Source organism: Excalfactoria chinensis, chromosome 9, assembly GCF_039878825.1.
Source record: "Excalfactoria chinensis isolate bCotChi1 chromosome 9, bCotChi1.hap2, whole genome shotgun sequence".
NCBI classification, from domain to species: domain Eukaryota; kingdom Metazoa; phylum Chordata; class Aves; order Galliformes; family Phasianidae; genus Excalfactoria; species Excalfactoria chinensis.
Genome location: NC_092833.1, coordinates 13,803,255 through 13,831,132, shown reverse-complemented (window position 1 = coordinate 13,831,132; position 27,878 = coordinate 13,803,255). Strand labels below are relative to the sequence as shown.

The 27,878-nt window shown below is 44.1% G+C and overlaps 1 protein-coding gene across 6 annotated transcripts in view; it reads left to right on the top strand.

Annotated features, from left to right (window-relative positions):
- Nucleotides 1-24,293, top strand: part of LOC140256334 (calcium-activated potassium channel subunit beta-2) — a 106,825-nt gene extending 82,532 nt beyond the window's left edge. For 4 of the 6 annotated variants that reach the window (XM_072344783.1, XM_072344785.1, XM_072344786.1 and 1 more), the window contains exons 2-5: nt 11,414-11,524; nt 16,439-16,609; nt 18,358-18,553; nt 23,235-24,293. In XM_072344783.1, coding sequence (XP_072200884.1) covers nt 11,414-11,524; nt 16,439-16,609; nt 18,358-18,553; nt 23,235-23,519 — 763 coding nt within the window. In that variant the 3' untranslated portion in view covers nt 23,520-24,293. The remainder of the gene's footprint in view (nt 1-11,413; nt 11,525-16,438; nt 16,610-18,357; nt 18,554-23,234) is intronic. The other 2 variants (XM_072344787.1, XM_072344784.1) reach the window with 1 other exon arrangement.
- The last annotated feature ends 3,585 nt before the right edge of the window (nt 24,294-27,878 follow it).

Genomic DNA, 27,878 nt, shown 5'->3' with positions numbered 1-27,878 from the left:
AAATATTGTCCAAAAGTTAATCAGAAGTCTAGATTTAGGCAGGTCTGTTCTCATTTAACCTTCAGCAAGAGATCAGGTCTCAGCCCTTCTATTTTTGGAAACAGCTGATGAATGCGGTGTAACAAGGTATTAATAAACATCTGCCCAGCTCTTAGATTAGTATGGGGAAGAATTAATGGAGGTCTAGCACGTTCATATTTTCTGATTATGTCAGATGACTTTATTTATAGAAATAATGGGAGGAATGGAAATCGTCACTGACACCCTGTCAATATGCTTAATGAAATCCAATCGTTTAATTGCATTACGCTTGGCTAAGGAGTCATATCAATAAAAGGCCCTTCTTAGAGCAGTTCAATGGTCAGTATGTACTTCATGTAAGAAAGCTATGAAGATTAATATTTTTTCAATGAACCATTGGGAAGAAAGTCCTGTCTGCCATATCTATTCCCATGCCTCTGACCCTGAGAGGGAAGTGGCTGTTGTCCCACTGGGGCAAAGCATTCTGCCAAGCAAAGTGAAGCCCTCTGCCTCTCATGTAGCCATTCAGCTTTCATACTTTTCCAACACCCTTCTAGAAAGCCCTTCCTTTTAGTCCTTGAAACACCCAAAGTAATAAAATACACCCAGGCTGAAGCCTATGCTATTATTGTGGTGTTCACCACCAATGGCTAAACCAACTCATGCCTCAGCTACTCCTAATGCCATTCCCTCCTGTCTGCTTTGGTGAAGTATCACCAGCGCTTCTGTGGGAACAATATCATGCCATTCCACCGAGATAAATAAAGCAAAATTCGAGGGCTTGATATGTTTATGCCTCCTCAGAGAAGAGGAAAGGCCTATAAAACTCTCTTTGAAGGAGTCATAGCTGTTCAGATCGTTTGCAGCTTGTTAGGTAAAGCCCGAAGCCAGTTTTTATCAGCAGGTGCCAGCGTCAGTGGAGAGCTGCTGGGGTTTAAGTAGGCTTTGGACACACTGTGGCTGTTTCTCAAGGTTCTAAAATACATTTCATAATGCTCAGTTCAGACAGGCAGCTGGGGAAGTATAGGTCTTTTCTCCCAGAAGTATGGGGGAAAAAAATAAAGCTACAATTCTGGTGACAGATGGTTTGTTACACACAGCAGGGCACTGCTAGTAATTTTGCTCCTTGCACATTGAAGGAGATCAGGACTCATGCTGAAAAGTCAAGAAAGTCTTGTGGTTCTGTCCTGTTCTTCCAAAAATACCCAGAACAGTTCCTAACCCAATCCAACCTTCCAAAGCTATCGGTCTGAATTAATGAAAGCAGAGCAAGAATATGCTACTATTTCTATTAATTAGAGACAGGTTTGTGCAATAAAGAGAATTCATGTCCCTACTGTGCTGCATAAGTACCTATAATTCAGCTGCTCCGCTCTCAATTGCAGCATGTTCTTCGCATTGTTTTACAAATTAGCAAACCTGAAATCAGCAGCCACATGTAGTACGATGACATTTAGTTTAACTATGGGGACTCTGAAATCCACAGGCGGTCTTCCAGTGCTGCTTTTCACCTTGATTGTATTACAACAGCCAAATTAACTACTTCTGGATCAGCTCTGTGTTTTTCATGGAAGTGGCAGAGTAGATGCCACAGGAAATACTCTTATATATATCATTTGTTAGGACAAAGTTCATTCTAACATGCACATAGATACCACTGCTCAGTGGCCACTGCTCAGTGCTTGCATACCTCAGGGAATTAATTCTGAGCATCAAAACCTGCAGAACCAGGATATATGCAGGTATATTCCTGCACCTTAACACCGGTGGTGTATCTTATGGTATCTTCAGAACAGGGCCAGCCTGGAACCAGAAAACTCCAGAAGGAGCTGGCTACCAAAAACACATTGCTCCAGCAGCAGTGAGTGAAGTGAGAGCTTTGGATGCAATGGTGAAGAAAAGCATTCCTTAGGGTATAAACGGAAGATGGAAAGGTTCTGGGCAATGAATTCTGCTCCAGCTTTCTAAACTCCAGATTAAATAGATACTGCTTTTCTCTGCACCCAAGGGAGAGGAACTGAATTGCCAGTTCCCACTTGGCAAGTGGGTTTGATAGCAAAGCTCCTGCTGTGAGCTCAGAACCTCCCACCAGCAGACAGATCTCACTGGGGAGCACTCTGGCAGCCAAAGTACTCAAGTAACCATGTTTTCCTACAGCTGTGAGGTGTCGATGGCAGACCACTTTTGATGGTAACATGTTCTCATAGCACATGGCTCCACCAGGATATTAAATATATATATAATTAAAAAATCTTTTCTTATATACAGAGCAAAAGGCTGACTTTCCTTATGTCTTAATACATCTATCGCTTACAGAGCTGCTGGTGTTACCTTTTAAGCAGATATTTGAGCAGAAGGGTGATAAAATGCTTGACTTTGATTGAACATATGACCTGAATTTCCATTGTGGCAAAAGGTGGAAATACAAATACTATGAAGGCATCGCAAACTTACTACAGGACAAAATGTTCCACATCAATTTTTGAATCCTTACAGACGCTGAGAATCTCTTTTTTGGCTTGCATGAAGGTGAAAACTGACTTTTTGAGTATTCTTTAAGTAAGGATTCTATTTAGATTCTGGAACCTCCTTCCAGTTTAAGGAGTTATTCCACAGAAACCTTCAGTGTTAGTCCAGCTGGGGATTGGACCAAGGCTGTGCTCCTGAAACAGCAAATCAAACTGAAGAAACATTTGCTCTGGTGCTGACAATTTTGGTGCCATTGCCCTACTCTTTGATTCCTTCTGAATTCAGCTCCTGGCCTCACTGATGTAAATAGGAGGAGAATCAAGTACCCAGTCTCTTCTGAAGTACATACCAAAGAGCACTGAAATGATAGACTTCATTAAGATTGTACACCAGCTTTCAAAAAAATAAAAACATTGAGATGGGAAATTCACAACAGTATTTCCAATATAAGAGAGAGGAGCAGTTAGGAGTGAGAGTTATATCTTATGAAGTAAAACTGCAGTCCACATCACAACAGCCTCTGAAGACATTTGCTTTAATTGGATTACTACTATCAAATTAATACAGGAGAAAAGCCCTCTGAACATTAGGAGGGAGATGACCAGCTGTTATTTGTTTCCTATGCTGTATTACAGTGAAGCACACCAGTGTTGCAGCAGGGCTGGCTGCAGGGTGCTAGCTGATAGCTCAGTGACCTTTCCCACAGGTATCTTTGCATAAAATGACCTACATAGTTTGAGGAATTCAAATACCAGCTTTTAGAAACAAGCAGAATCTGTGGAGAAGCCATTTAAGAGGAACATTTTGGATTAAACTTACTTTAGCTGCATTCTTGGTCATGAGTTTAAATAAAAATAAAAATCACTGGACCTTGGGGATTCTTAGGAGAGACAAAGGCAAGAAATTTGTTAAAATCTTCAAAAAGAGTGGAAATTAAGAGGCAAATTTGAAGTTTCCCTAGAAAGTAGGGAAAGCAGATATCTGCACATCTTGGTTCACAGCATCTGCTTCCTTCAGCAGGGACTCAGCAGCCTTCAGTTGTTAGGGAGAAGCTGGGTGAGACCTGGCTGAGCGATGGATGCCCCATAGAAGAAAACAGTGGGATGATACCAGCTGTGTGGCACTCTTGTAAGGCCTCTAGCTTGCCTTGGATGCACTCTTAACAGGCAGAAACTGCTTTTAATTTCCTGTGTGACATTTGGCCTGTTAGGACAGTGAATTCCTCTTGATCCTGTTAGCTCCTGTCACTCAGCAGCTGTTGGGTGTCTGCTGAATGGTGTTGGTGACATAGCCCAGAGCAAAGCCCACAGAGCATGGGGATGACCAGACCCAAAGAGGTGTTCTTCAGCTTGGAAGCATCTCCCAGGACAGATGTGCTCATCTATGTGCCATCTCTTGACAGTGAGCAATGTGTGCCTACAGCAGGCAGTCACCTTCTTGGTCTGTGAAGAAGAAAGAAAAGCCCTGTTCTAAGGAGCTACTGAAAAGGGAAACATTCCCCATGCCCTGAGGGAAATGAAGCACAGAAGCCCCATTATCACTGACAGAAGTTTTGCCTCTAATTCCCCATCTGCTCTTCTGAATGTTAACCTACAGTGTTGGCACATAAGCTTAAATGACAAAGAGAGATTCCAAATAGAAAGCAACAAATATTAGTCAGCGAGGCTGGCAGTGTCTGCAGAAATGTGATGTGAGTACTCATCTTTCAAGAGAGGGAAATGATAGAAGGTATAACCTTATGTTAGATTGGTTGAGGGGAAATATTATCACTATAGATGGAAGTAATGAATCAAAATCAGATTTATTAATTTATTTTTTTATCTTTAATTCTTAAGGAATTCTGCACAGCTCCTCCTTATTGTTATTTGTGTTTAGCAGCTATGTAAAATAGCAAAGAAGACAAGAAATTTTAGAAGAGAGTAATAATGTGATGCATAGTGTTAAGTGGCTGGTTTTGGAAATACCCATTTATCTTGGTTAAATAAAAGCTTAGCTCAAGTACTAAACCAAGTAATCATGATTAGGGAGAGAAAAAGACATTCACCTCCTTAGAAACTCAATACTCTTCAACATTAATAGCACTGCAGTGACATTGCTCGAAGCTGGACGCTTGCTGTAATCAATATAGATTATTGCCATATGAGGAATGGAAGCATCTGTGCCTGTTCTTGCCATTGTTTTCACTTCTAGACCAAAATACATTGGACTTTTGTTTTGGGGATGTGGCCCTTTCACTGTTCAGAGCATTTATGGCCTCAGAGGACTGCAGAGATTTTGTTCTCTTTGTCGTTTCAAGACTGCATAGAGGGCGTAGACACATTGTTCCCTCCTATATAGACTTTGCTTTTGTTTTTTCTCATCATCTTTTTTTCCTGACTCTCAAGAAAAATTGGTTTTATGCTAAAAAGTATATTACAAGAACACATCTATACAGAGATTCATAAGCTCTCAAGCTATTGGTGTTTCAAGGAGGCTATGTCTGCATCTGTAGAATCCAGCATAACGTACTCTGAACTCACCCACAAAGCAGATGATTTGGTTCTTACAGTGATTTTTACCCAGTAGACTGACACAGCACTATACCAAACACAGCTCGTCAGCCTCATCTCAGTAGTCATTTGACTCACTTCACCAGATTTCCTGTCCACTTCATTCCATTACTTCTGTAGATTTCATGACTATTTTGAGGAATACGTTCTTACTTTCTCTTTTGTGAGCACATTGTTATTACCTTGTATGTTATGTTCCCCGTCTTTCTAATCCTCTGCCTTATTGTACCCCATTTCATTTCTAACTTTCTCTCAGCCTTTTTCCCCAGGCTGGATTTGGTCTGTGAAAATGAATCCATCAGAAAAACTTCACTTTTCTTATTCTGGAAATTGTTCTCTGGATCATGCACCTTTCCTGTAAAATTTAGGGTTCTTCAGTGTTTTTTCCACTTGGAGAGAAGGTTTCTGTCTGTGACAAGGGGCCTGGAGACTCCTACCAGTGGGCAAAGCAAACAGAAAATAAGTTCAGCAGTCCATGGAGATGAAGCTGTTCTGTCCATGACTTAGGCTCCAAAGTCAATAGGCAACTTCCTCTATAGAGTTGCATTTAAAAAAATAAAGACACATAAAGTGGAAATTATATGAAATTAATGCATGAGAACTTATTTCCAGTTTTCTTCTATGGCATTTGCATGCAAAATTCTAGTTGGTGAAGCTGACTGCAACAGTTCATCGTATTCAAGGAACAAAAGGCTACAGGTAGTGAGGGAGGTGTTCCGAAAAGATGAGAAATTACCACAGAGTATTTATCCTGCAAATTTTACCCTTTTGTATTAAGAAAATCAGGAAGGATGCTTGTGAGATCAGAACTGGGTTTTTGGCTTTGCCACAGAGATGCTTACTTCACAGCTCCGTGCCTCAGTTACGTCTGTAGCATGGAATTATTAAAGCTGCCTGTCTCCATCAAGGCCATTCCTTAGTTGTGCAAACAGTCTCCTTGCTCTGTACCTCAGTTTTGCACCTGCACGTTTGTGGTAATACAAACACCACTGAGTAATGGCCTTTAGCAAGACATGACATGTGAAACCTCAGTTACTCTCCGGATTTGTCTACCCGTTAGCGGTGAGCACGTTCAGCCAGCTGCAGACTGCCAGACTCTCATAAAAATTAACAAGCTATTCAATGCAGACCATTCTATTTTGCCACAGAAAATAAAGTCAAACAACAGCTAACATAGGGGAGGGAAGGGGGAGAAAGGAGAACGGGGAAGGCAGAGCAAAGACAGCATACGACTTGTATTTATTTTTTAATCCGATCGCTTTTAGTGCTTGTGATGCACGCTGTAACTAAAGGAATCTAACTGAATTAGAATTTCAATATGTCCTGAGCAGATTGGAGCCATTTCCATTCATGAGCGGCACGTCCCAGCTGTAATTGCCTGCTTGCTTATCCACACAGCTCTTTACAGCTAATCCAAATGTGGACTCAAAAATAAATAGTGCCAGAGCATTCAGCTCCCACTGGGCTGTCCTTTCAGCATTGCCTCTGCCTTCTCTTTGTTCTGACTGGTGCTCTCGATGGCACAGGGTCGGACTCAAAGGAGATAAAAATGATTGAGCTGCTCAAGGATTTAGGTGGGAGAAAAGCCACTCTTGCCCTATCTGCTCCAGCTGTTTCTGCTTTCCCTTTGGGTGCTGCCTTGTGGCTGTTCATCTCTCCCTGCCTTCACCCCTCTTCCAAACCACAGCACTCCACAACCCACTCCTCCATTGCAGTTTCCTAAGGGCAGCTGATGCTCTCCCTGTCACCCCCTTTGTGTTCCCACACAGGGAGGGTTTTAACAGGGTTTTAGTGCCGCCTTTCTCAAATGAAACATCTCTTCAGGGATGTTTAAAAACCATGCACTTCTCAGATCAGATTTTTTTCTGGAAGAGTGTGACACTGAGGAGCTGGAGGGAATGCTGATGGGACATGGCACTGCCTTTGCTCTCCAACATGGGGTTTGTGACCCAGCACTTGACCTTGCTGCACACCCTCCCAAAGCCAGCCCATGTTATAGGTGATTTCTGAACCCCAGGAGCAGCAGAGATGATAAATACAGCGCGTGTCCAACGTGTCACTTTCTACGTTGATTCAAATTAATTTACAACTGACAAAGCACAGAAAGCTAAAAATGTCCGCAGAGTCCTGACAGGCAAAGGGGACAATTATCCCCAGCAACTGCGAAGTGCCAAGAGAAGCATCGCCTCGTGCTTAGATTACAAACTCAGCAGCACCAAAACATGGGAGTAGTGGGGCTGGTTCTTCACTCTGCCAGTTGAAGGTGGCCTGGTGGTGTCCTCTGACAGGTTGAGCAGGAGGACTGACACAGCCCTCAGGTGAATAAGGGAGCTGAACCATGTTCTCAGGGCTCTTGGAAGTAGCCCAGAAGGTCACCAAAGAAAAGAGAATGTGACTCTCTTGTTTGCAATAACAAGCAGCAGCTCTCTCTCTCTTGTAGCTGACCTGTGTATGCAAGAATTTCTTCAAAAAGTGATCTTTTTGATCAGCTAAGTCAGAATTCACTGAAACCAGGATGAGAGAAACAAGTTAACAGGGAGGTAGAAATGGACAGGAAGAGGCTTTGGGGAAAAAAGAGGGAAGAGGAGTCAAAAAGATCACGAGGAGTATAGACTATAAAGTCTGCATCTGCGCTGTGTGGACTACCTACCAGGCAGGTAGCTCTTGGGGCCAGGTGGGAAAGAAGCCGAGGGCTTAAAAGAATAACTGAATAATAAGGCTTAAAGGTTTTTCACAAATAGATCAGTACTGGAGAAAAAAAGATCATGACATGAAAATCTGGATGATTTAGAGGTTGCCTTGGAATATTTATTTGTGAAGTACATACTGGATGTCATCATGTAGTAAAGAAGCATGACTCAATTTTCTGAACATCTCTTTGACTCCTGTATAATACTGGGCAGAGGGATTTAATAATTATAAGGGATGACCTGAAGTTAAAAGTTTTGTCTTTGAAAACAAAACCATATGCCCCTGTGTTCTGCACATAGCTAAGTTACATCCCCATGGGATAGTTTCAGTCATATCTAGCAGCCTCATCCTCCTCCTTGGGACATAGAGCATCTCAGCCATTTCTGTGCCAGTGGAGCGCAGCGAGATCAATCCCAGGCATCACCCTCCTTCAACTCAAAAACCAGGTGGAACGCTCAGCCCTCAGCTCAAGAAAGATTTAGGAGAAGGGCCAGAAATAGAGGTGAAATCATTAACGCAGCATCATTAGCAACCAGTCGTCCTGAACTCATTAGTACATAAGCACCAGCTCCCCATTGCCCAGTTTTCCCTTGCTGTAATGAGGAACCCCAAATTCAAGGTCATTTGCTGGCTGGATTAGTCACTGAGTGCAGCCAGAGCTCCTGGGATACTCCAACAAGCACAGTTATTTATGTCGCTCTGTCCCACACCGTGCCCATTAGCTCACAGTACAGCAAGGTCTGGTCACAAGGCAGAAATACACCGTTTGATACTGCCTCACGATTTAGTGTTGCTGCTGGCAGGGCGTTAAATGTTCCCTAAGTGGTAACTGTCTTCCACTAATGCGAATGCATTTCTTCTGTAAGTTAACTTATTGCTTTCCCTCTTAGTCCATGCTGGCCACAGACAAGTAGAATTCAGGGAAGCAGGCACTGGGCTCACATGGAGCCCTGCAGAGAAAAAAGGCAATTCAAGGAAACACTGCCCTGTGAATAGTGTCACAACACAGGAATTGCCAGTTTGGTACTGACCTGCTCAGTTTTAACCACCTCACCTCAACCTCTCTCTGGTCCAACCCCACTTTCATCTACCCCTCCATGTTGCAATGGGCCATACCTGGAAGCTGGATGTTTCAGACTCTGTTTTTGTCCTGATTCTGGCTCTTACATTACTTCCATACCAGGACTAGCAAACTCCTCAGGGTCATCTCTGGATGCAGGCAGGAGAATCTCAGGTTGGCAGTTAACTGCATAGCTGTGAGTAGGAAACAGCAGATGTCACACCTTAAAGATAACCTCTGCCTAAAGGAGATACGAATTGAGTCACTTCCACCTGACTTCTGGTGTAGCTTCCATGATGTCATCAGACTTAAGATTTTACACAAGATTAAGCGTGCAATTGTGTGTTAAACAGTGACCGTTAGCTCAGATTGCCCAGCTAATGAAGCAGGCAGCATTAATGCCATCACATATGGCATATAGTCGCCAGCACCACAAGGGACTCTGAAATCCCTTGATGTTAGATGAGGAAGGACACCTCTCTTCCCCCCTGGCATCCCCGCTATGGGGCAGCCCCTCACTGCCCAGCTGTCACCCTATGTCTCTTGTGTGATGTGCTCTGGAGTTTGTGGGTCTACTCCTCACCCAGGAAGCTCTGCCAACTCAAGCAGGCAGCAGAAGCTGCTGATCACCTCTAACGAGTGCCCAGGGTTTTCCTAATTAGGAACAGACTCTCTGGTAGCATTCACCACCATCTCTGGGAGCAATCAGGCCACAGCAGCCCAGCCAGCCAGGCTTTCCATCCTTTACCCTCAAGGCAGCAGTGGTAAATACAAACATCATTTTATTTTCCAGCACTAAGGAGCCTCCGGGCTGAGCCTGGCTGAGGTCTCAGTCCAACACCCATCATGGCCTCTCAGGTAGCTGCTCTGCACTCTCCTGAAATGCTCGGTGCAGAAACACCAGAGTAGAGTTAGACCCAAGGTCTCATAATACAAATTTCTGTGAGCATTCTTAGATGGTGGCTGATAGATGTTATTTTGCCTTCTAAACTACAGTTATTACAGGAAGGAAGGATTTTTTCTTACTGTTGATTCCCCATTGCTTACCTATTCTTGTTGCAAGAAAAAAAGAGGTTTACTGACACACAGACCTGCAGAGATGACCATGGACACAGGGAAAAGACCAGAGGACAGTCCCTTTCCACTGCCTTCCTTCTTTGAAGCCACTTTCATGACCAATTTACTGTGCATGCCATGCCTGATAGCACTCAGCTATGTCACCCAGCAGCCCATCTGTGTACACATTGATTTTGGCCCCCAGCCATGCCTGTCTTTCCCTGCAGCCACCTCAGCTGGATTTCAGTATTCTCCCAGGTTCATCACTACACAAATATTGAAATTAGCATGTTTACGTAGATAGCGGCATTACAGACTTTTCCAGGAAAGGAGCACTGAGGAGTTCAAGTGCCTTCTCTGATGGCAGCATCAACAGCTGGGTGTATTTTTCAGTGAGCTCCAGTGTGTGAACACCTGCATTAAAGCATTCAATATCCAGCATAATTCATGTTTTTTCTTAAAACTTTTCTCAGTTAGAACCAAAAGCACAAATTGCTGAGCAAAGAAATAACGTGAAACACTGTGTAAATCTGTATGGCTCCATTTCTAGAGAGGGAGATTATAGCCAACTTCACTGCACTCAGGGGCAGATTAGGAGAAGGAATGGAAACCCCACTGGCAATATCCATACTATTTATACTTAAAGCCTGGCAATGAAACTGCAATCTGGAAGGACAGTTGTTCATACTCAATTAATCCAGGGTGTCCACAATCTTCTAGGACTAGATATAGCAAATAACTCCTTAAATCGGAGCAGTCCTTCAGGTCCAGACAAAAGAGAAGCACTTCTTGAGGTCCGTTCAATGCAGTATTTCACATTCATGAGATCTAATTGCTTGAAGTTAAAATGAAACCCCCCAGACTTTCCCCTCTTCAGAAGACACAGAAGGCCGAACTAGAGAAGGCACCACCTGTCTCACACGCCTGTGAAACAAAGAAGCCCCAGGCAGGAGCTTATGCTGCGGGATTTTAGAGAAATCTCTTGGAAAGTGATATTGGAAGAAAAATCCCTGAAGCCCAGGTTGAAACATCAAGCAAACCATACTTTATTAGCTTCAGAGAAAGCTCTGACTGATCTGGCCAAATGGTTTCGGGACAGTAATTTTTCTGTGGGAAGAGACATCTTTGTCACATCAGATACATTTCCATAAAACACTGCGTTTATGTCTCATACTTCTGCCTCATTCAGACACCTTGCCTGAGAGCCTCATCTCACTGAGGGCCATTGTGCAGCCAATAAATTGCAATAAGCATGCATTTGCTTAAACAACAGCCACTTTCTTCCAACAAAATACCACCATAACATTGGATGCAGCTATAACCTTTTCTTAAATTGCCAACGATTTCTTGTTCCTGGTGCAAAGCCTGTGCACTGTGGTGCATATTTTACCAGGGGGGCAAACATGATTTATCCTTTATTCCCACCACCAATTTGTCATTTTCATTACTTTACATCTCAGCTCAAGTTTATCCAGTAATCCCTCCCAGGCACAGCCATGGCGGATCTGGGTGTAACTTAGTCTGCTGCTCTGGGTGGGCAGTGACAAAAGCTATCACTCTTCCCTAGGTCCTTCCATCGTCCCACTGCAGCAAGCAAAGCCAACACTGGGCAACCCTCTAAAATGTTTATTTGGACCAGTGGCCGGAGCTCTACATCTTACAGACACGATGAGAAAAGGTAAATGGTATCAGTGATGATTGTCTCTGATGGGTTTGGAATCTCTGGGACCATGACCTGTCACTGCTGTATGGCGGTGACACTGGGGGAGGGAGGAGAGATACAAAGCCCCTTGCCCCTTGCTCCCCCCAGGTGCTCTCTGAAGGCCCACTCTGAGGTTATTGCAGCACACAGCACACTTTAAAGCACACTAATCCCCAGCACAGATTTGCAGCCATGGCTCCAAGCCCTTCACAGATGTCCTGCTCCCTGCCCAAAGCACACACACACCCTGCTCCAGGCACAGCTCACAGCCTCCTCTCTTCCAACTACCTTTACCTCCCTTCCAGCCACCTGTACCTTATACACATCTATGTGATGCATCCAGCTGCCAGAGGTGCTTCCTGTTTCTATGCATGCACACGTGGGGAGCATGTGTGCATGGCACTGCACAACAGCTGGGTGATGGCAAACAGCTGGAAAAGTGGCTGGCTTCTGGTCCAACCCAGTTCAGCTGTGCTGCTGCAGGAAATAGGCTGATGGACACAGGAATACTGAGTCTCAAATGGGCAGGGAATTGCACAGAAGAGAAGGAAAGGGGAGGTTTTATGTCTACAGACAAAGGCAGCACTCAGTTGGGAATGAGAGAAGTTAAATATCATTGCTGGGAGAACAATTGTCAGTAATGCTCAGGCTCATCCTTCTAAAATCTCTCTGCTTTGTAATGAGATTTGCTGGGCAGCTCATCTTGTCACCACCAAACACATTTCCCCTTCCTTTCTTTCCTCCTTCTCCCTTTCCTCCTCTCCTTCAGCTCTCCTTGCAGTCACTACAAACTACAATCACAAAACATCAGACTCAAGTGAAACAAAACCGGAGGTCAGTGCAGCTACAGTGCCAATTAGTAAAACACACTCATTAGTTATTCTAGAGACATTACTGCTGGCATCTACCTAGGAAAATGGGTTTTGAGTCCAGATACCAGAGCTGCCCACAGGATGTTGGGTTTCTTTGGGGGACAGCCTAATTCACAGAACTCTGCTGCAAACACCACAGAGGTGCTCAGCTCTTTGGATAACCCAATCCCAAATCGGTATTTTGAGGGCCTGAGCTTGGCAGCAGGTTTCCACGGGCATTCAGTTGGAGCTGGACATCTAACTGCCTCCTGTACTTCTGCAAGCTTCTTCTGTAATTGAGTTTTCCCCAGGCTTATGTTCCTCTACCCCTATACACCAGCTGTGGTAATTCCAGGTACCTTTTCAAGCCATCAGAAGGAATTGGAGGAAGAGAAAATGAGAGCAGGAGAGTGCTGACTGCAGCCTCAGGACTGCAGAAGAGAGGTGTGAACACAGAGCAAGTGCTCACAACGGGAGGAACTCACCCGTTGCTGTCAGATGTCAGTTTTAACACATGTAAGGTCACTGGCAGCGGCACCACATCATACAGTCAGTACATTTCAGACAGATAACATCCCCTACATGACCCTTTCCTAGGAATCCTGTGCTCATTAAGCTTCAGATATAAAGGCTGTCAGATGGAGCAGCAAACTTACGGCAGCAAACAACAGCCTGCTGCAGCAGTGGGTCACCTGCTGGGGGATAATTGCCTCCTCCAGGGTGGGGAGTGTCTCCTGGGCATCTGCTTCGGTAGAACCAAGGCCAAGAAGTGCATTCATTGCTATGTTTGAGAGTCTGCTGCTCCCCAACTGCTACTTCTTAGGCTTTGGAAACCTAGGCAAGACCTCATTACTTCTCAGTTCATTATATTTTCCACGCTGCTATAAGCTTGGAAAACCAAAGCGCTGGTTGGGTGCAGTTCAGTTTGGTGTCTTTTGGAGGTAACAAGGTAGGGAACTGAATGAAGTCCATTCTTAGAGATGGGAACCACCACAGAGGTTCATGTATGGGTTCCAGGGACATATCCAATTGCAGTACTTCAGATAATAAGAATTGATGCAAGTAAGCATTCCCAGTAAGGAAAAATGTAAATAAATTGGATTCTGAATAGAAAAGCCCCTGAGCACTAGAAATTCTGTGGTTAACATATGAGAGGTTTTTGACCTTTTTCTTCAAGGACTTCTGCTATCGGTAGCTATCAGAAGTATGACTTCTGCATAATAACTGTGATATCAGAGAAGAAAACGTAGGTTCAAAGTCACTCTGAATATTCCCAGCAGACAGGAATCTCAACAACCCTGCAGCCCACAGAGCAGGTGGGAAGCAAGTGGCAAGCCTTGTCCTCCTCATCAGCTACTGCTAAAATGTCTGTCTCGAGTGATGGCAGAGGAAAGTTTTGGCTGCAACAAGTGTGAGCAGCTCTGCAGAAGATGTGGAACCTCTTTTATAAAGGTGATTAGGCACTGTATTTCTCCTTGGCTGTAGCATTCAGGCTGACTAATGTAATCTTACACCCTCTTCTCCCCTTGTCTGATGGCCTCATAAGGAGCTGCTGACCAGTGGGATCCCGACTCTGCTGCCAAATCCACAGGGGGACCACCCCGCTCTGTTCCCCTCAGGCATGGTTGCCAAGGTTTCCTCTCTAGCAGTTGAACCAGGGGAGAGCAGCCAGCCCATACCCTGTGAGCAATTTGGCAAAGGGAACACTTCAGCTTGAAAATGATGATGAGATCAAATACCTTTTGTCCTTGGAGGTTTGCTTTCTATTAAATGTCTTTACAGAAAGTGGAGAGACCTTGTGATTTGACAGCTGTGACATTTTTAAAAACAAAATACACCCAATTCCACGCCACTATCATATCTGGGGAGTTGCCACAGTTATTAGATGGAGGCTGTGAGATGAGCAGTGATCCATGTGGTAACAGCCTTGGGGGGCAGCAGCAGCCGGCCGAACACAGCACCCCTCCAGCTCACCCAGTCCCTGGGCTGTGCCAAAAGTTCATATGTACCAAAAGTTCACACATGCTCAAAACCCATTCTGCAGAGCAGCAAACACACAGGCAGGGTAACATAGCTGCTAAGGCAATGCTCAGGCTTCCCTGCTGCAGCAAAATATTCTACCGACCCTTTAGTCCATCTTTTTCTAACACACTCTTAGCTCAAGGCCACATAGGAAGCGTTTGCAACCGTTCTCAATTAGCTATTTGTTTTTAAATTGTCCATTTGTATCCCTTTTATGTCCTAGCTGCTCTGGTGACACTGGTGAGCGATGGCTTTGTGTTTTATGTCTACGCGCTGACATAAGTTATGCTGTGTGATGGGGTAATGTTCTGGAACTGCATGACAATTTCTGCCTTCCTGCCTGCTTCCATTTGAGAGCAATGCAAATCATAATAGCAGCTCTCAGAGTTAAACACAGATTGACAAATAATCATAAAAAAGTAGCATCAGATTATTACTCTACGTCACTTATTTGAAGGCAATGGCATCCACCACTTGACAATATATTTTTCTCCCCAGCACCAGGGAAAAATTTTGACAGGCAGAATTACCATTTCATTCCCAACTAGAAAAACACTGACAAGCTTTAAAGGATGGTTTGGAAGAGAAACCATGGACAGCCAAAGGAGTAAATTACAGAAGGATGAAGAAACCTCAAGAGGTCTTAGTTATGGGGGACTGACGGCAGTAGCATCTAAGCACAATTCTTGCTGTAACACCCCACACCACCTGTGCTTTGCTTGACTATGACTAATCACCTAAACACAAATTCAATTCCACTTTTAAGGAGTTTATGATTAAACATGGCTTTTCTTGTTTTTACTGTGCTCATGTACTGTTTTCCATCTGTCTCAACTGTGTTCTTTTGTCCCTTTTGGTGGATATAAGCGATATGGCTGGTCTTTCATCACACAGTGCCTTTTTCCAAGGTTGAGTGAGATTTGGTGGCTCATCTTAAAGGAGCGGAGGGTTTGCAGTGATGTTGATGTTGCTCACCTGCCATTTTGCAGACAGTAGAAGAGGAATCCCTTCCGCGTGTGCTACCATGTCCATGTTATGGTGGTGCCAGGGCTCAGAGGTGTGCGGTTCTCACGCTTCGGGTGCTGCCTGGATGATTGTAAAGAACTGTAACAGAAAACACAGGAGATTTTGACCAGCCTCAGGTCTGTAAGTACATTTTAAACCCACAAAGTTTGAGTGTGTTTGAAATGTACTCAAATATTTCCTTCTTCACCATTGTGTCCTCATGACCCATTGAATCATCAAAGGCTCAGAGATGAAAGGAGGACTTACGGGTAGAAAATGGAAAGGACTCTGCTGAAGGGGGAACAGTTTGTTGTATCTGCTTTTTTTTAATCCCAGAACAAATAGCTTTAGTGAATAATTTTCTGCCAGAGCTTTCATTGTAATGAGTAACGGAGCTTCCAGAAAGATATTTTTTAAATAAAGCAAATAAGCTCCCAATCAAATAAACCCACAGAAATCAATTGCAAAATCCCTAAAGTGTTTCATGAGCCTTAAGCCCCACTCAGGGCAGAATGTTTCCCAGACCACAAACCTGCAGGGAATCAGGACAGAATGCTGTCCCTTCACAAAATGTTAGTGACTACTTTCTTCAAGTTATATCCCGCATACAGTAACACCAGACTTTTTACCATATTCGACTGAAGAGAAGACACCTTATGTACCAAAACATGTTACAGTACCCTGAATTGGCACTGAGAAATCAAATTCATCTATAGAATAAATATTGGGAGCCAATGAAGCTGCACCAAAGAAGGACTTACTGAGCTGGCACAAGTGTCTAATCTTTATCTTTGCAATAAGAGTTTTTTACCCTTTCAGAAATGGCTGTCATTTGTTTTGGAGATGAATTAATTTCCACCAGGTCAGAGTGAACCCATTGAATAAGGACACCTGAGGACCCTTAAGCCTTTCTCTCCCACAAGATGGGTATGGAGGTGGAACTGCCCACCCTAAGGAGTGTTCATTGACTAAATATGAACTTCACATAAAAATGTATTATTTTCAACCTCAGAAATATTTACCAAAAAATCAGGGATCACGATCTACTGGACAAAAGGAAAACAGTCACAGCCCTAAAAGCTGGAGAAGACCGGGCCATACTCCTCGGGCTGGCCATGATGGTGTGCTCTATCATGATGTACTTTCTCCTGGGAATCACCCTGCTGCGGTCCTACATGCAAAGGTAATTTTGGTTCAGCTACCCTGACCTCACACACACTGCTCCAGCTCACTTACCATGCCTTGTTCTTATGACTGATTTTATTCAAGCTGTATAACTTCTCCTTTGGTCAACACAGATCATATTCTGCATTTCCTTACCCTAAAACAAATTAGGCATAACAACAGCAAAAGCAAGCTGAGCAATGCAGGCGTAAGTGATGGAAAATTTAGATCCCTGTTTGACAAAATCTGATCCATAGGCTTTAGCCTTGCCGCAGTTTAGCACAACCATAATATCCACATCAGCTGTTCTGCTGCCTGCTGAACCCTAACAGCCCCCCCAGCGCTTTGCTACAAAGCCCAGGCAAACTCTAGAGAGAGCAAAAGTATTCAGCGTTCTCGAGAAACAATGAAAAATGGAGAATTAATTTGGAAAGAAATCCAGCTGCTTTGGAGCATGTTGCTTTCCATGTGGGTTATTGCTTTCATGTTTAACAAGTGAAATCCTCCCAGAACACAGCAATTTGTGAAAGTGAAGTATCGTCTTTCATCTTTATTGCATAGTACTTAACTTTTTCCAAGGCCTTCTCTAGGTTCCTTCTCTGCTACAGAGCAGGAATTTTGGCCTGTAATACATATGCAGAATTTGAAAACAGATTTCAAGCATCAGCCGTATTTAAAATCCATCCCAGACAGTAACAAGGCTGTCAGCAATGCTTTTTCCAGCACAATCAGCAAAGTTAGGGGAACGAAAATTGTGTAATTGTGGATCAAAAAGGGAGTCTACATGCCCCAACTGAAGCACTGCCCAAAACTTGGCACACATTGGCTTATCCACCACAGGGTCTGTACTAAGTTATCTACTGCAAGTGTCTGAAATTAACTGGTATGAATATCCTCAATTATATCACTCCAACCACTGAAAACCATTCCCCCTTGACTCTGCCATGATAAGGAAAAAAGAACCATGACACTTGAGGATGAACTGAATGCCATCCAGCATCTTATTTGTGCAATAAAAGTATTTGTCCCTTCTTAAATCCAAGCAAAGTTTAGATTTTTGGAGACAGGGATCGAGGCCTTTTAAGCATTTCAAAGTATTTGCATTTCCAAACTGCCCTCACAGACCTTTCAGCAGCATCAGGATCAATTGCAGAGGCTGCTGAGGTCAAAATTGCTCATGCGGAAAGCTGATTTATATGACAAACTATGTGAAAAAAATGCCTGAAGCAACTAGGAAGTATCAAATATTCCCACTTCACAAGTCTCCCGTGGGTAGGTGTTACATTATTACCCCCACATGTGAATAAAACAGCAGTCAAAGGTAAAAGTGAGAAAAAAGGGCTTCTGCAGGTTTCTGCTTGTGAATGCCCATACCCCAGCAATGAGAGGCTGTCTTTCTCCTTGAGCTGAGCTGGATGCCAAGGTTAATGGTTGAGTCTCGGCTCATGACATCCCATCACAACGTCCCACTTGAGATGTGCTCTCCCCAGAGCACGCTGCTCCATCCCCTTCTCTGCTGATTCCCTTTGATCTCAGATATACCTTCTTCAGGTTGTGTCCCAGTTCCCTTCTCATCTACACACAGAAATTAGCATATAGGGATATTTTCCCAAACATTAGGCACTGCAGAATAACATGAGAAAGTCCAGTCCTGGCTCAAAGCCCTTCAAGATGCCCCACATATACCCCCAGTGTAAATTCCAAGCTACGGTCAGTGCTTTTCACCCATTCTAGCCACGCTCTGACATCTCCTTTTTTCTGCTTCAGTGTCTGGACAGAAGAAGCTCAGTGCTCGCTTCTCAACGCATCCATCACCGAAACCTTCAACTGCTCGTTTAGCTGCGGCCCAGACTGCTGGAAAATCTCTCAGTACCCCTGCCTGCAGGTGTACGTCAATCTCACTTCTTCTGGCCAGAAGCTTCTGCTCTACCACACCGAAGAAACAATGAAAATTAATTCTGAGGTAGGAGCACGGAATGAAATTTCTTCCTAAATGGATTTCTGGAGGGCTGCTCACTGTGTTATAGCCAGTCCCTGTTTAAAAGTGATAGAAGACTTGCAGCTCCTACTTCCCTGGTAAATGCAGAGCAGAGAGCAGTACCCAGGCAGAGCTTCCATCTCTGAAGGGGGACATTCTCCTCTTCCACCCCATGCAGACAGCACATACTGCACAGTGTCACGGTCCTGTGGCTGGAGCCTCCTTCTCTCATCCCCCCCAGTGCTTCGTCTGTGTTTCAGCAAGTATGACACCCCATACGACTCAGTATAGGTGGGACAGAGACAGCTCCTGCCTGGAGGCTGTGATGCAGGCAGTGGGCACGCAGGCAGCACTGTTCCGAGCAGTGCCTACTCACAGGTGGCTGCGAGCTGCCTCTGTGATGCTGTGTATGGGGCTCCCATCTCTCCTCCCAAACATCCCCAGCACTGGGTACCAAAGACCACAGACTGCAAGACATGATGCAGCTCAGTCATGAGGCTTTAACTTCTTAGTTATCCAAGGTCACTGAACCCCAAACTACAGGCATGCTGCAGTCCGCAAAGGCAAAGCCCATGCTCAAGCAGCTGACAGCGTAACCTATTGTATTTCTATTTATGGCAGCAGTTCAGGAGACCAAATTACTTCTGTATATTAAGATGAAGCGATATTAAAATGAGTCAAAGCACCGAGTGGTTGCACAGGGCTGGTTATTCTGCTGGATAATTAGCTCCTGTGGCTGAGAAACGAAGTCCTTTGGAGTTGAGGTGTGAAATGCAGCAGTGTCCCCATTCCACCCCAACAGTGCAGAAAAGAGGCACCCACAGCCTGTTTCCCAGCACCTACAAGCTAGGGTAGATCTGAGACTCTGCTGGGACAGAAGTAAAAATCCAGTGATTTGATTAAAACAGATCAGACCAGCCTGCACTCTGCTGGATTCAAGTAAATCAGGAGGTTTAGCATAAATCTCCACATTCTGCTACTGATTTTTGTTTGATGAAAACAGGTTTTGAAATCTTCCCAAACACCTCCACCTCTTAATTTCATGTGGGCACAATTAATACTCCTCCAACCCAAGGTTGTTTTACAGGTTAAGCTCTGCTCTCAAGAGGATTCCCAGGTTTTCCTCACGTGCTGCTGGCTATGTGACCTGAATTCAAACACAGTTTTCAGCGGACACTCACCGTGTCTGTAAAATACTTGGCTGGGATCAGCAAAGCCTCCAGGCTTCAGGCCAGCACAGTCCATTTCTGCAGGGACCTCCTTCTCCCAAACCTTTTCTAAGGTCTGCATTAGGTGGCAGAGGCACTGAGACAATCCCTAGTGCAGATCTTGGGGGATTAGAAGGATGTCCCATTTCAGTCCCAAAGATCATCACAGCTGTAGCACAACACATGGCTACAGATTAGATAGTATTTTCCCAAATGACAGAGGAAATGGCAAAAACCCCACACCTGCTCAACCCATGCTCAGTACTCAGCACCTTCCTTCTGCTTCATCACACCTTCCCAGCAAACTCACCCCCACCTTCTGCATCCATGTCCCAGCAAACTCTTCACCCTAAGCAGCCACTGGACCATTTTCACTATTTCCCCTCTACCCACCCCTACCTTGCAGGTCTGCATTCCCCATTTTCCTCCTTCTAAATAAGCCAGAGAGAAGCCTGCCCTGGTTCACTGAGCCCTGGCACAGATGAGGATGCACAGAGATGTTATACACCAGCACATACAACCTCCAAGAGGTCCCCCTGCCTCACTGAGCACCACCACGCATGCCAAGCAGCACCTGCAGCCCATCTCTCCCCTCTTGCCAGCAGCAAAATGAGCAGAATGCACTTTGATTTTAAATAATGATTAATCTAGGAGACTTGCTACCTAATGGAGCTGCTGTCCCACATGGTGTGGTGAGGAACAGGTGCCATTTATATTGAGACATACGGCATGCTGCTGCCAGTCTCAATGGGAAGTAAATGGATGCCAGCTGAGCTGCTCAAGCCTATCCCAGAAAAGCATCCACGGTTTTTCATGGCTTGTCATTGCGCTCGCTGTCTGTACTTTATCTCTAGCCTCAAGGCAAGACCAGCCCCTTGCCAATACTAGAATCATGGCAGCTTAAATACTTTCACAGCTATACTTTCCTTACTTGGTTGCCATACACTATAAGAGTTGACAGGGGAGGTACACTGGGCAGTGTGTCCTACACCCAGAGCCATCTGTCATGCCAAGAAAGGGCTGAGCAGCTTAGAACAGTTCCAAAAGCCCCAGTTCCATTCCATACTACATCATCTTAATTCCTTTCATGTCACCACTGGTTTATATCCATGCTTCATAAGTGCGGTAAGCAAGCAGGTTTGATCATCAGAACCACTGACATGCTTGCCCAGAGTTGTTGTGCCGTCTCCTTCAATGGAGATACTCACAGCTTGACTGGCCAAGTGACTCCTCACTGAGCAGGGCTTTGGGTTGGACATGTTGAGAGGCAGATAGCCTGTACAAACTGCCCAGTCCTTTAAATTAGAAAAGTAGGGTTGGAAACCTAGCAAGTTCTCCTTATAGATACCTAGTGTGTGCTCTTTGTGATCAGATCTCTAGCAACACAACAGCCGCTTCTCCCATGTTTTATCACAGAATTCTTACTTGAGACAGAGGTCCAGACAAAGTTTACTTCTGTATTTGCAGACCTCCAGGTGTCTGGCAATGCAGAATTGTAATAAAGCAGCGTAGCTTTAGTAGTTTACATTCAGAGACACAGCATAAGAATGGCAGATATAAAATTCCCTGCCAAGCACTGTAGAAAACTAAATGACAATCAAACCAAAGAAAACACTGCAAGCATCCCATTATCAGCGTCTGCCTCCCTGCCTGCCCATCACCTACACAATGCGCAGAACTGAAACAAGGACATTAGCACATGGAGCGAAGGGCACCAGTTATCTTGAAGCAGGAGGAGAGATGATTTTGGCACAAGGAGCCTGGCTGTGATGCAAAGCATATCAAGCTCCCCTGCATGACTGCCTTCCATGGCTTCATCACTTCAAACCTGGTTGGCTCAGGCAGCCCAACCAGCCCGACACGGCCGGTGGCTCTGCGTAGGAGGCAACAGCTCAAGTTCTGCTTCTGCATCAGGTCTGCCTCAAAAGTGTTTGTGGAATACTCAAGCCTGCAGGAAGCCAAGATCTGCAGAACCTCCCCACTGCGCTCTGGGGACATTTCTGTAGCCTCCGATTCCAGGAATCTGTCATCATTGGGGCTTTTACATGTCTGCTGTTTTCTGTCAAGAGGAGAGGACTATGCAACAGCAGCCAAGTCCTCATTCAGTCTCCTCTCTCAGGACAGTAGCAGCTGTGACTTCAAGGAACAAAAATATCTCACACCAAACTTACAACAACAACAACAAAAAAGTCAACAAAGCATCAGAGCTGGCAATATTGCTGCTAGGGCCATGATAGCATGACTCACTAAAAGAAAATCAGGTACAGATTCACTGACAATTTTCCCCTACTGACTAGATTATGATCTATTAAAGAGTCACAGATGCTGGAAGAGGGCTTGCGGCTTTGGACATTTAAGACAAAGCTGGGCAGAGTGCAAGAGAATATCCTGGGGGGAGCAGCTCTATACCAGCAGGAAGATGGATGAGATACTACTGCCCTGATATTTTCCATCTTTAATTTCTAGGGCTCTATGAAATATTCATTAAGGCAGGCTGACATGCTCTACCCTTAATGCTGCACTCGGCTAACTCCAGACAATCTTCCTGCCGTGCTTCAAATCACATTCTGGGCTAATAAACTTGCCAATGAATCAATCAAATCCTGTTATGAGGTTAATCCTTGAATCGTTATTAGGACTAGAGATCTGTCTCAGTACACTATGAAAAGTCACAGTGCAGTCATGAAAAAGAACAAAGGGACATTTATAAAGTTTATAACTTAAAACAATAGTAATAAAAACCCATGCGTTACATTAATATGATAAAGACATCTCTTTTCCTCTGAAAAACTCTCTTGCCATCACTAAGTTACCTAAATTTAACTATCACCCCATACAAGCAAGATCAGCAGTGCAGGCAGGGGAAAATGGCAGGACCCAAGAACAAGTTAAGCAACAGCTCAAGAGCCAGGGCTGAGCCCCAGCAATAGGTGAAGTCTCCTTGGTTTTCTATTTGTCCTCAATTGAGGCACTACCCCAATGGAAGATTTGTATTAAGGCTTCTTGCTGACCTTTCCTTCTGTGAGTGAACTCCTGTGACTACTCATATCATTTTGATGCCATACAAGCCAGATCTGAGCTGCCAGATTTGTATTTACAGCAAGTCAATTACCCATCTCTCTGTACGGGTATGCATGCCACTTAAGATGAAGAGGTGCTTCATCAGTTTCATTTTTGAATGTGTAAATTTGCAATAATAATGTATTCACCTATCTCATGAGGCCGCTGTGCAGATTAAAGCATTAATATTTGTACAGCACTTGTAGGCTCTCCAATGGGAAATTCTGTAGATGTACAAAATATTGAGTTTTGTCTGGGATAAATTTATTATTAGCTTAATAGTACTGCGCTCTTATTATGAAAAGCATAATCATCTTGAGATTTTCCTGCTTGCCACCTGAAAACAGACATTGTATCTGGTTTGGAGCTGCATTTTTCTCCCTCTGATTTCTCCCCAGTGTTCATACATACCCAAGTGTGGTAAGAATTACGAGGAATCCATGTCAGCGGTGAATGTTGTGATGGAAAACTTCAGAAAGTATCAGCGCTTCTCCTGCTTCTACGACCCTGAGGGCACTCAGAAGAATGTGATATTGACCAAACTGTACAGCTCCAACGTGCTGTTCCACTCACTCTTCTGGCCCACGTGCATGATGATCGGCGGCGTTGCCATCGTTGCGATGGTAAAGCTGACTCAATACCTTTCTCTCCTCTGTGAGAGAATCCAAAGGATCAACAGATAAGAATGAAAACTCCTCCAAGAGTTAATTACAGCTAAAATACTGTTCTCTCATTCTTCACCAAAGAACCTTAAGTTTGTAATGTGCAAGTCTGTTATAAGTTCCTTACTATATTCTTATAAGTAGAGCAATAATGCAAAAGCTGTTCTATATGCAAACATGATGTTATTATTATGCAGACAACCGAAAAAATTACTGTTTGTGTTGATCATGTTGTTTGACGCTGAGACTTGTACTTCTTTCTTTTCTACAGCCAGAATTGGGCTCAGTGTGACCATTTGCCAAGCTCAGTCAATGGACTTTTTCAGTGTAAAGGATTCTGGGGAAATTCACACCTGGACAAAGGGCAGTGAATGACTTGTGCATCACTGAGGTCTCACCTCTGGCTCAGCCCTGCCAACGGATTTCTGGTTTTGCCTTTTTATTATTGGCTGCAGGGGATTAAAAGCAGGGAAATAAAACAGGGGTTTTTCTAAGAGCAGGTGGCACCACGTGGACTACTGTGAGGCCAGGATAAGCATGAGCATTTTCTGCCTAAGTTAAACTTGGTGACGCTATGTGGTAGCTCCCCCAGTTCAGAAGTAAACTTTACCCTGTGGTACGTACAGTCTTTTGCAAAACACTTTGGAGTTCTATTTATTTAATGCTGTCTTTTCCTTCTGTCTTACCAACAGCATCTTCATCATCTGCAGAAGCTGTAGCCAAAAACAAACAAACAAACAAACAACAACAACAACAACCCACACAAAAAAAAGACCCAACAAAAATCACCTTGTTCCATTTTCTACTTCAGTCTGAGCCCTGCAGATGGAGACGGGACCAGAACACCTTATGTAAAGGTTTATTACTCATTTGCCATGTATTTGCTACCATATCACTGTAAAGAAAAAGTAACACAATCAGCTATTTTTTCATTTTTTACTTCCAACTATTTTAGATTTTTTACTTGATATATATACAGATATATATATATATATAAAGAAAAGCTATATTATATCTAGTTGTGTATCGGAACTTGATTATGGGGTGGTGGCTTTTTTGTTTTTACCAGCTGAGAAGTGAACAACATAACTCATGTATTCATAACCTTCAGCCTTGGATAATATCATAACGTGGAGGAGAGGCACTGCAGGATCCCATCCAATATTCATGATGTTGTGTCAGGCAAAGGTCCCTATTGCTGTAACATCCGAAATGACAAAAATCTAATCCAATTCTACAGCTCTTATTAACTGAACTGTTGGATAATAATCCTAATACTTCTGGAAATCTCTCCTGACCTCAACTCAGTGTGTAGTTCTGGCTGAAGTGAATTCTGATTTAAAATGCCCAGGTGCAAGGATTTATTGGAAAAACTCTTGGTTTTGTTTTTTTTTCTAATATGTTGTTCTATTTGTCATTTATTTACCAGAAGGATATTGCAGGTCTGATTTCACACACCCTGTAGCCATGATTTCTGCATAATTTATTCTTACTCCCCACATAGAAAACGCTGCTTTTTATGCTGTTTAAAGGTATCTCTCATAGTTTTTCAGTTTGCACGTAGTCTGAAGGACAACAGCAGGCTGTGAATTCACTGCCCAATGACTCAAAAGAATCATTTACAGGCTTATCCAAACCAAGAAACTAACATTTTTCCCATCAAAAAGACTGCAAAGCAAATCTTCTGCCTCCTTCATCTCTATCTAAGTACCTTTCTGCAACACAGCATTAAAAATTTCAAGATGTTTTGAAACTTTAAAGTCATGCAAGTGTAACAGGAGCTGTTAAAAAAAAAGTTCTAAGCGGTGAAAATGGAGCTGCAATCTTGTAATCAGCAGTATAATTTTCCTTAGTTAAATAAATACCTGAAGGGTGTGGGGATAATCAGGGTTCCAAAGGTATGTAATAAAAATATTGAATTAAATCTTCCAGATTTCAATATCTTCTGCATTCTGATCTGGCTTGTTTAATTAGACTTTTCTTTATAGCTCCTGCTGCTAAGAAATCAGGAGTGCTGACGCAGCAGGGAATTCACAAAAGTTTCTGTGTAGAATATTTTCTGGATCAATTTGTGTGACTCATATGGTTCTGGGCACTCCCACCATTAGTTGGACCGGTGTGGCAAAGCCTTTGCTGAGCAAAAAGTTCTGCTCTGTCCTCAGCCAAAGCTGTCCCTTTTGGGACATATTTAGGACCAGTACAGCCACATGGCTCCCAGTTTTCTTTCTTTACAACACTGCTTTCCCTTCAAGCAGAGGGTCTTGCCCTGTGCTGGTGCTCATGTGTCCCCTCCATCCGCCCCACTGCTGCCATCCATGCCAAAGGGAGGGCTGTGCTGCCAATCTCAGCTCACAAATCCAACATCACCCCAGGACCGTGCATGACAACCAGGCTGCCCATATATAGTGTCATTTGGTGCTAATGGAGCTCCTGAAACACTGCACGCTCCTCTTGCTGTCAGCGCTCTCTGTGGGTGATGCACCTTGATGCTGCTGCTTAACGTGATCATTTTGTTGACATTAACAGAGAGATCCATGCGATAGCAAAATAACTTGAGTAATTGGATGGAGCGAGGTAAAACAGTAATTTTAAAGTGAATTACCTGCCTGGCACAGTTAACCTCCCACTGAAGTGACAGCACTGCAAACACAACACTGACAGCTCCTGCTGCCCCAAAGAGGAGTGCTTTGGTGGGGATGTGCTGCTCTTCTTCTCTACCTCCACTTCAATAACATTTTGAGTCCCTGCAAAACTAATATTCTGGTAGGCAGCACAAATGAAACAGAAACATCCCCTATCCACACACAGCTCTAGGAGTGAACTTGACTATTCATGCAAATCCACCACACTCCTGAGGTTGGAAAAGGTCACTAAAATCACCTAGAACAGCCACCACACCATCACCACCATGCCCACTTAACAGCGATGCTTCCTGGTACAACCATCTCACCCCATATCCAGCTGGGGGCAGGAGGGAGCAACCAGTGCTGCAAAACTCCCAATGGAAAAGTGCCACAGGAAAATGTCAGTGCAGTGCTTGGACACATTGGGACCCACTCATGTGATTTAGGGCATACGTAATATTACAGGTTCCACATTCACACAGCCTTTTAATAGGTATTTTCTTAATTGGAAGATTTACTTCAGGTCTTATTTCTACTCCAGAACAGCTGAGAACAAGAAGTGTGACCAACCCTGCTGCAATTATCTGAAACTTGGCACCTTGCTGCAGACCTACTAAATGTCACCAGCTAGGACAACAGAGAGCACAGTTGGGTTTGGCTCTTCTGTTTGAGCAGACACCTTTTATCTCACAAAATGTACCCAGAGTACAATCAGTACAAGTCGGAGGTAAATACAGAAAGGTAGAAAGAGGGCTCAGGAAATGAGAGAGCTGCACACCTTGAGAAGACACAGTGCCACAATCGCAGACCTGGCACAAAGTCCCAAGGCAAGGCTGGGGACATGGCCACTGTCCCCACCTTGGGGACTCACTGCTCCTTCATCACAGCCACATCACAGAGCAACCACTGCTAGCCAAACACAAACCTCTTGAGTGCAGTAGGGGATTCTTAGGCAGCACAGCAGCATTTGGTCATATTGAAGCATGCATCCCAAAAGTGGTGCCCAGCAGAGGCTGCTCGCATGGCACAAGGCACAGCACAGCTTGGTGAAGGTGGCTCAAAGCTGCATCTGCTGTTGGCCTGGCCAGGTAGGCTGCAGCACCTGTGTTACAGAAACTGCAGCCCTACAACAATGCAGTGAAATCTCTAGGGGAAACAGCAATTTCAGTGTGACAACACCTTAAGAACTGGACAGCTAATTCCCCTTCTCATCCAATAACGCCCTTACTAATAGAGCTGCAGCTTTTCAAGTGGATCTCTGTAGCAATGCAACCTTGTGGCCTCAGAACCTGAGCACGATACCATCAGCTCTCCATTAGCTGCTGCACTGCTCATCATTTATCATAGACCCAGGGAAAAGAACACTTTCCTGCTTCACTGAGCGCCCTGAGCTTGTCACTTCCCAGCATTCAGAGTCCATAAGGAAATCGCTGTTTGTGGTGTACCCAAACATTTCACAACTGCATACAGACTCCGCTGAGTGGTTTGGGTTATCTGGGGAAAGTATAAACTATTTAGTTTGAAATGTTTTGAAAACATGATGTTTCCATTTCTCAGTTTGACCCACCGCTGCCTGCTGAAATCCAGGAGAGGAGCAGCTTTCCTACTAGGGGCACTTGAAAAATAAATATAACAGTTCCTCTGATGTGAAACAAAGCTATCGGCAATTGCTCGGTTCAGTGAGCGTTCTGAAGAATTTATTTTTAGAGGCTGAATGGTGACATGTTTCTTCTCCTCCATTCTCCTCAACCATCAG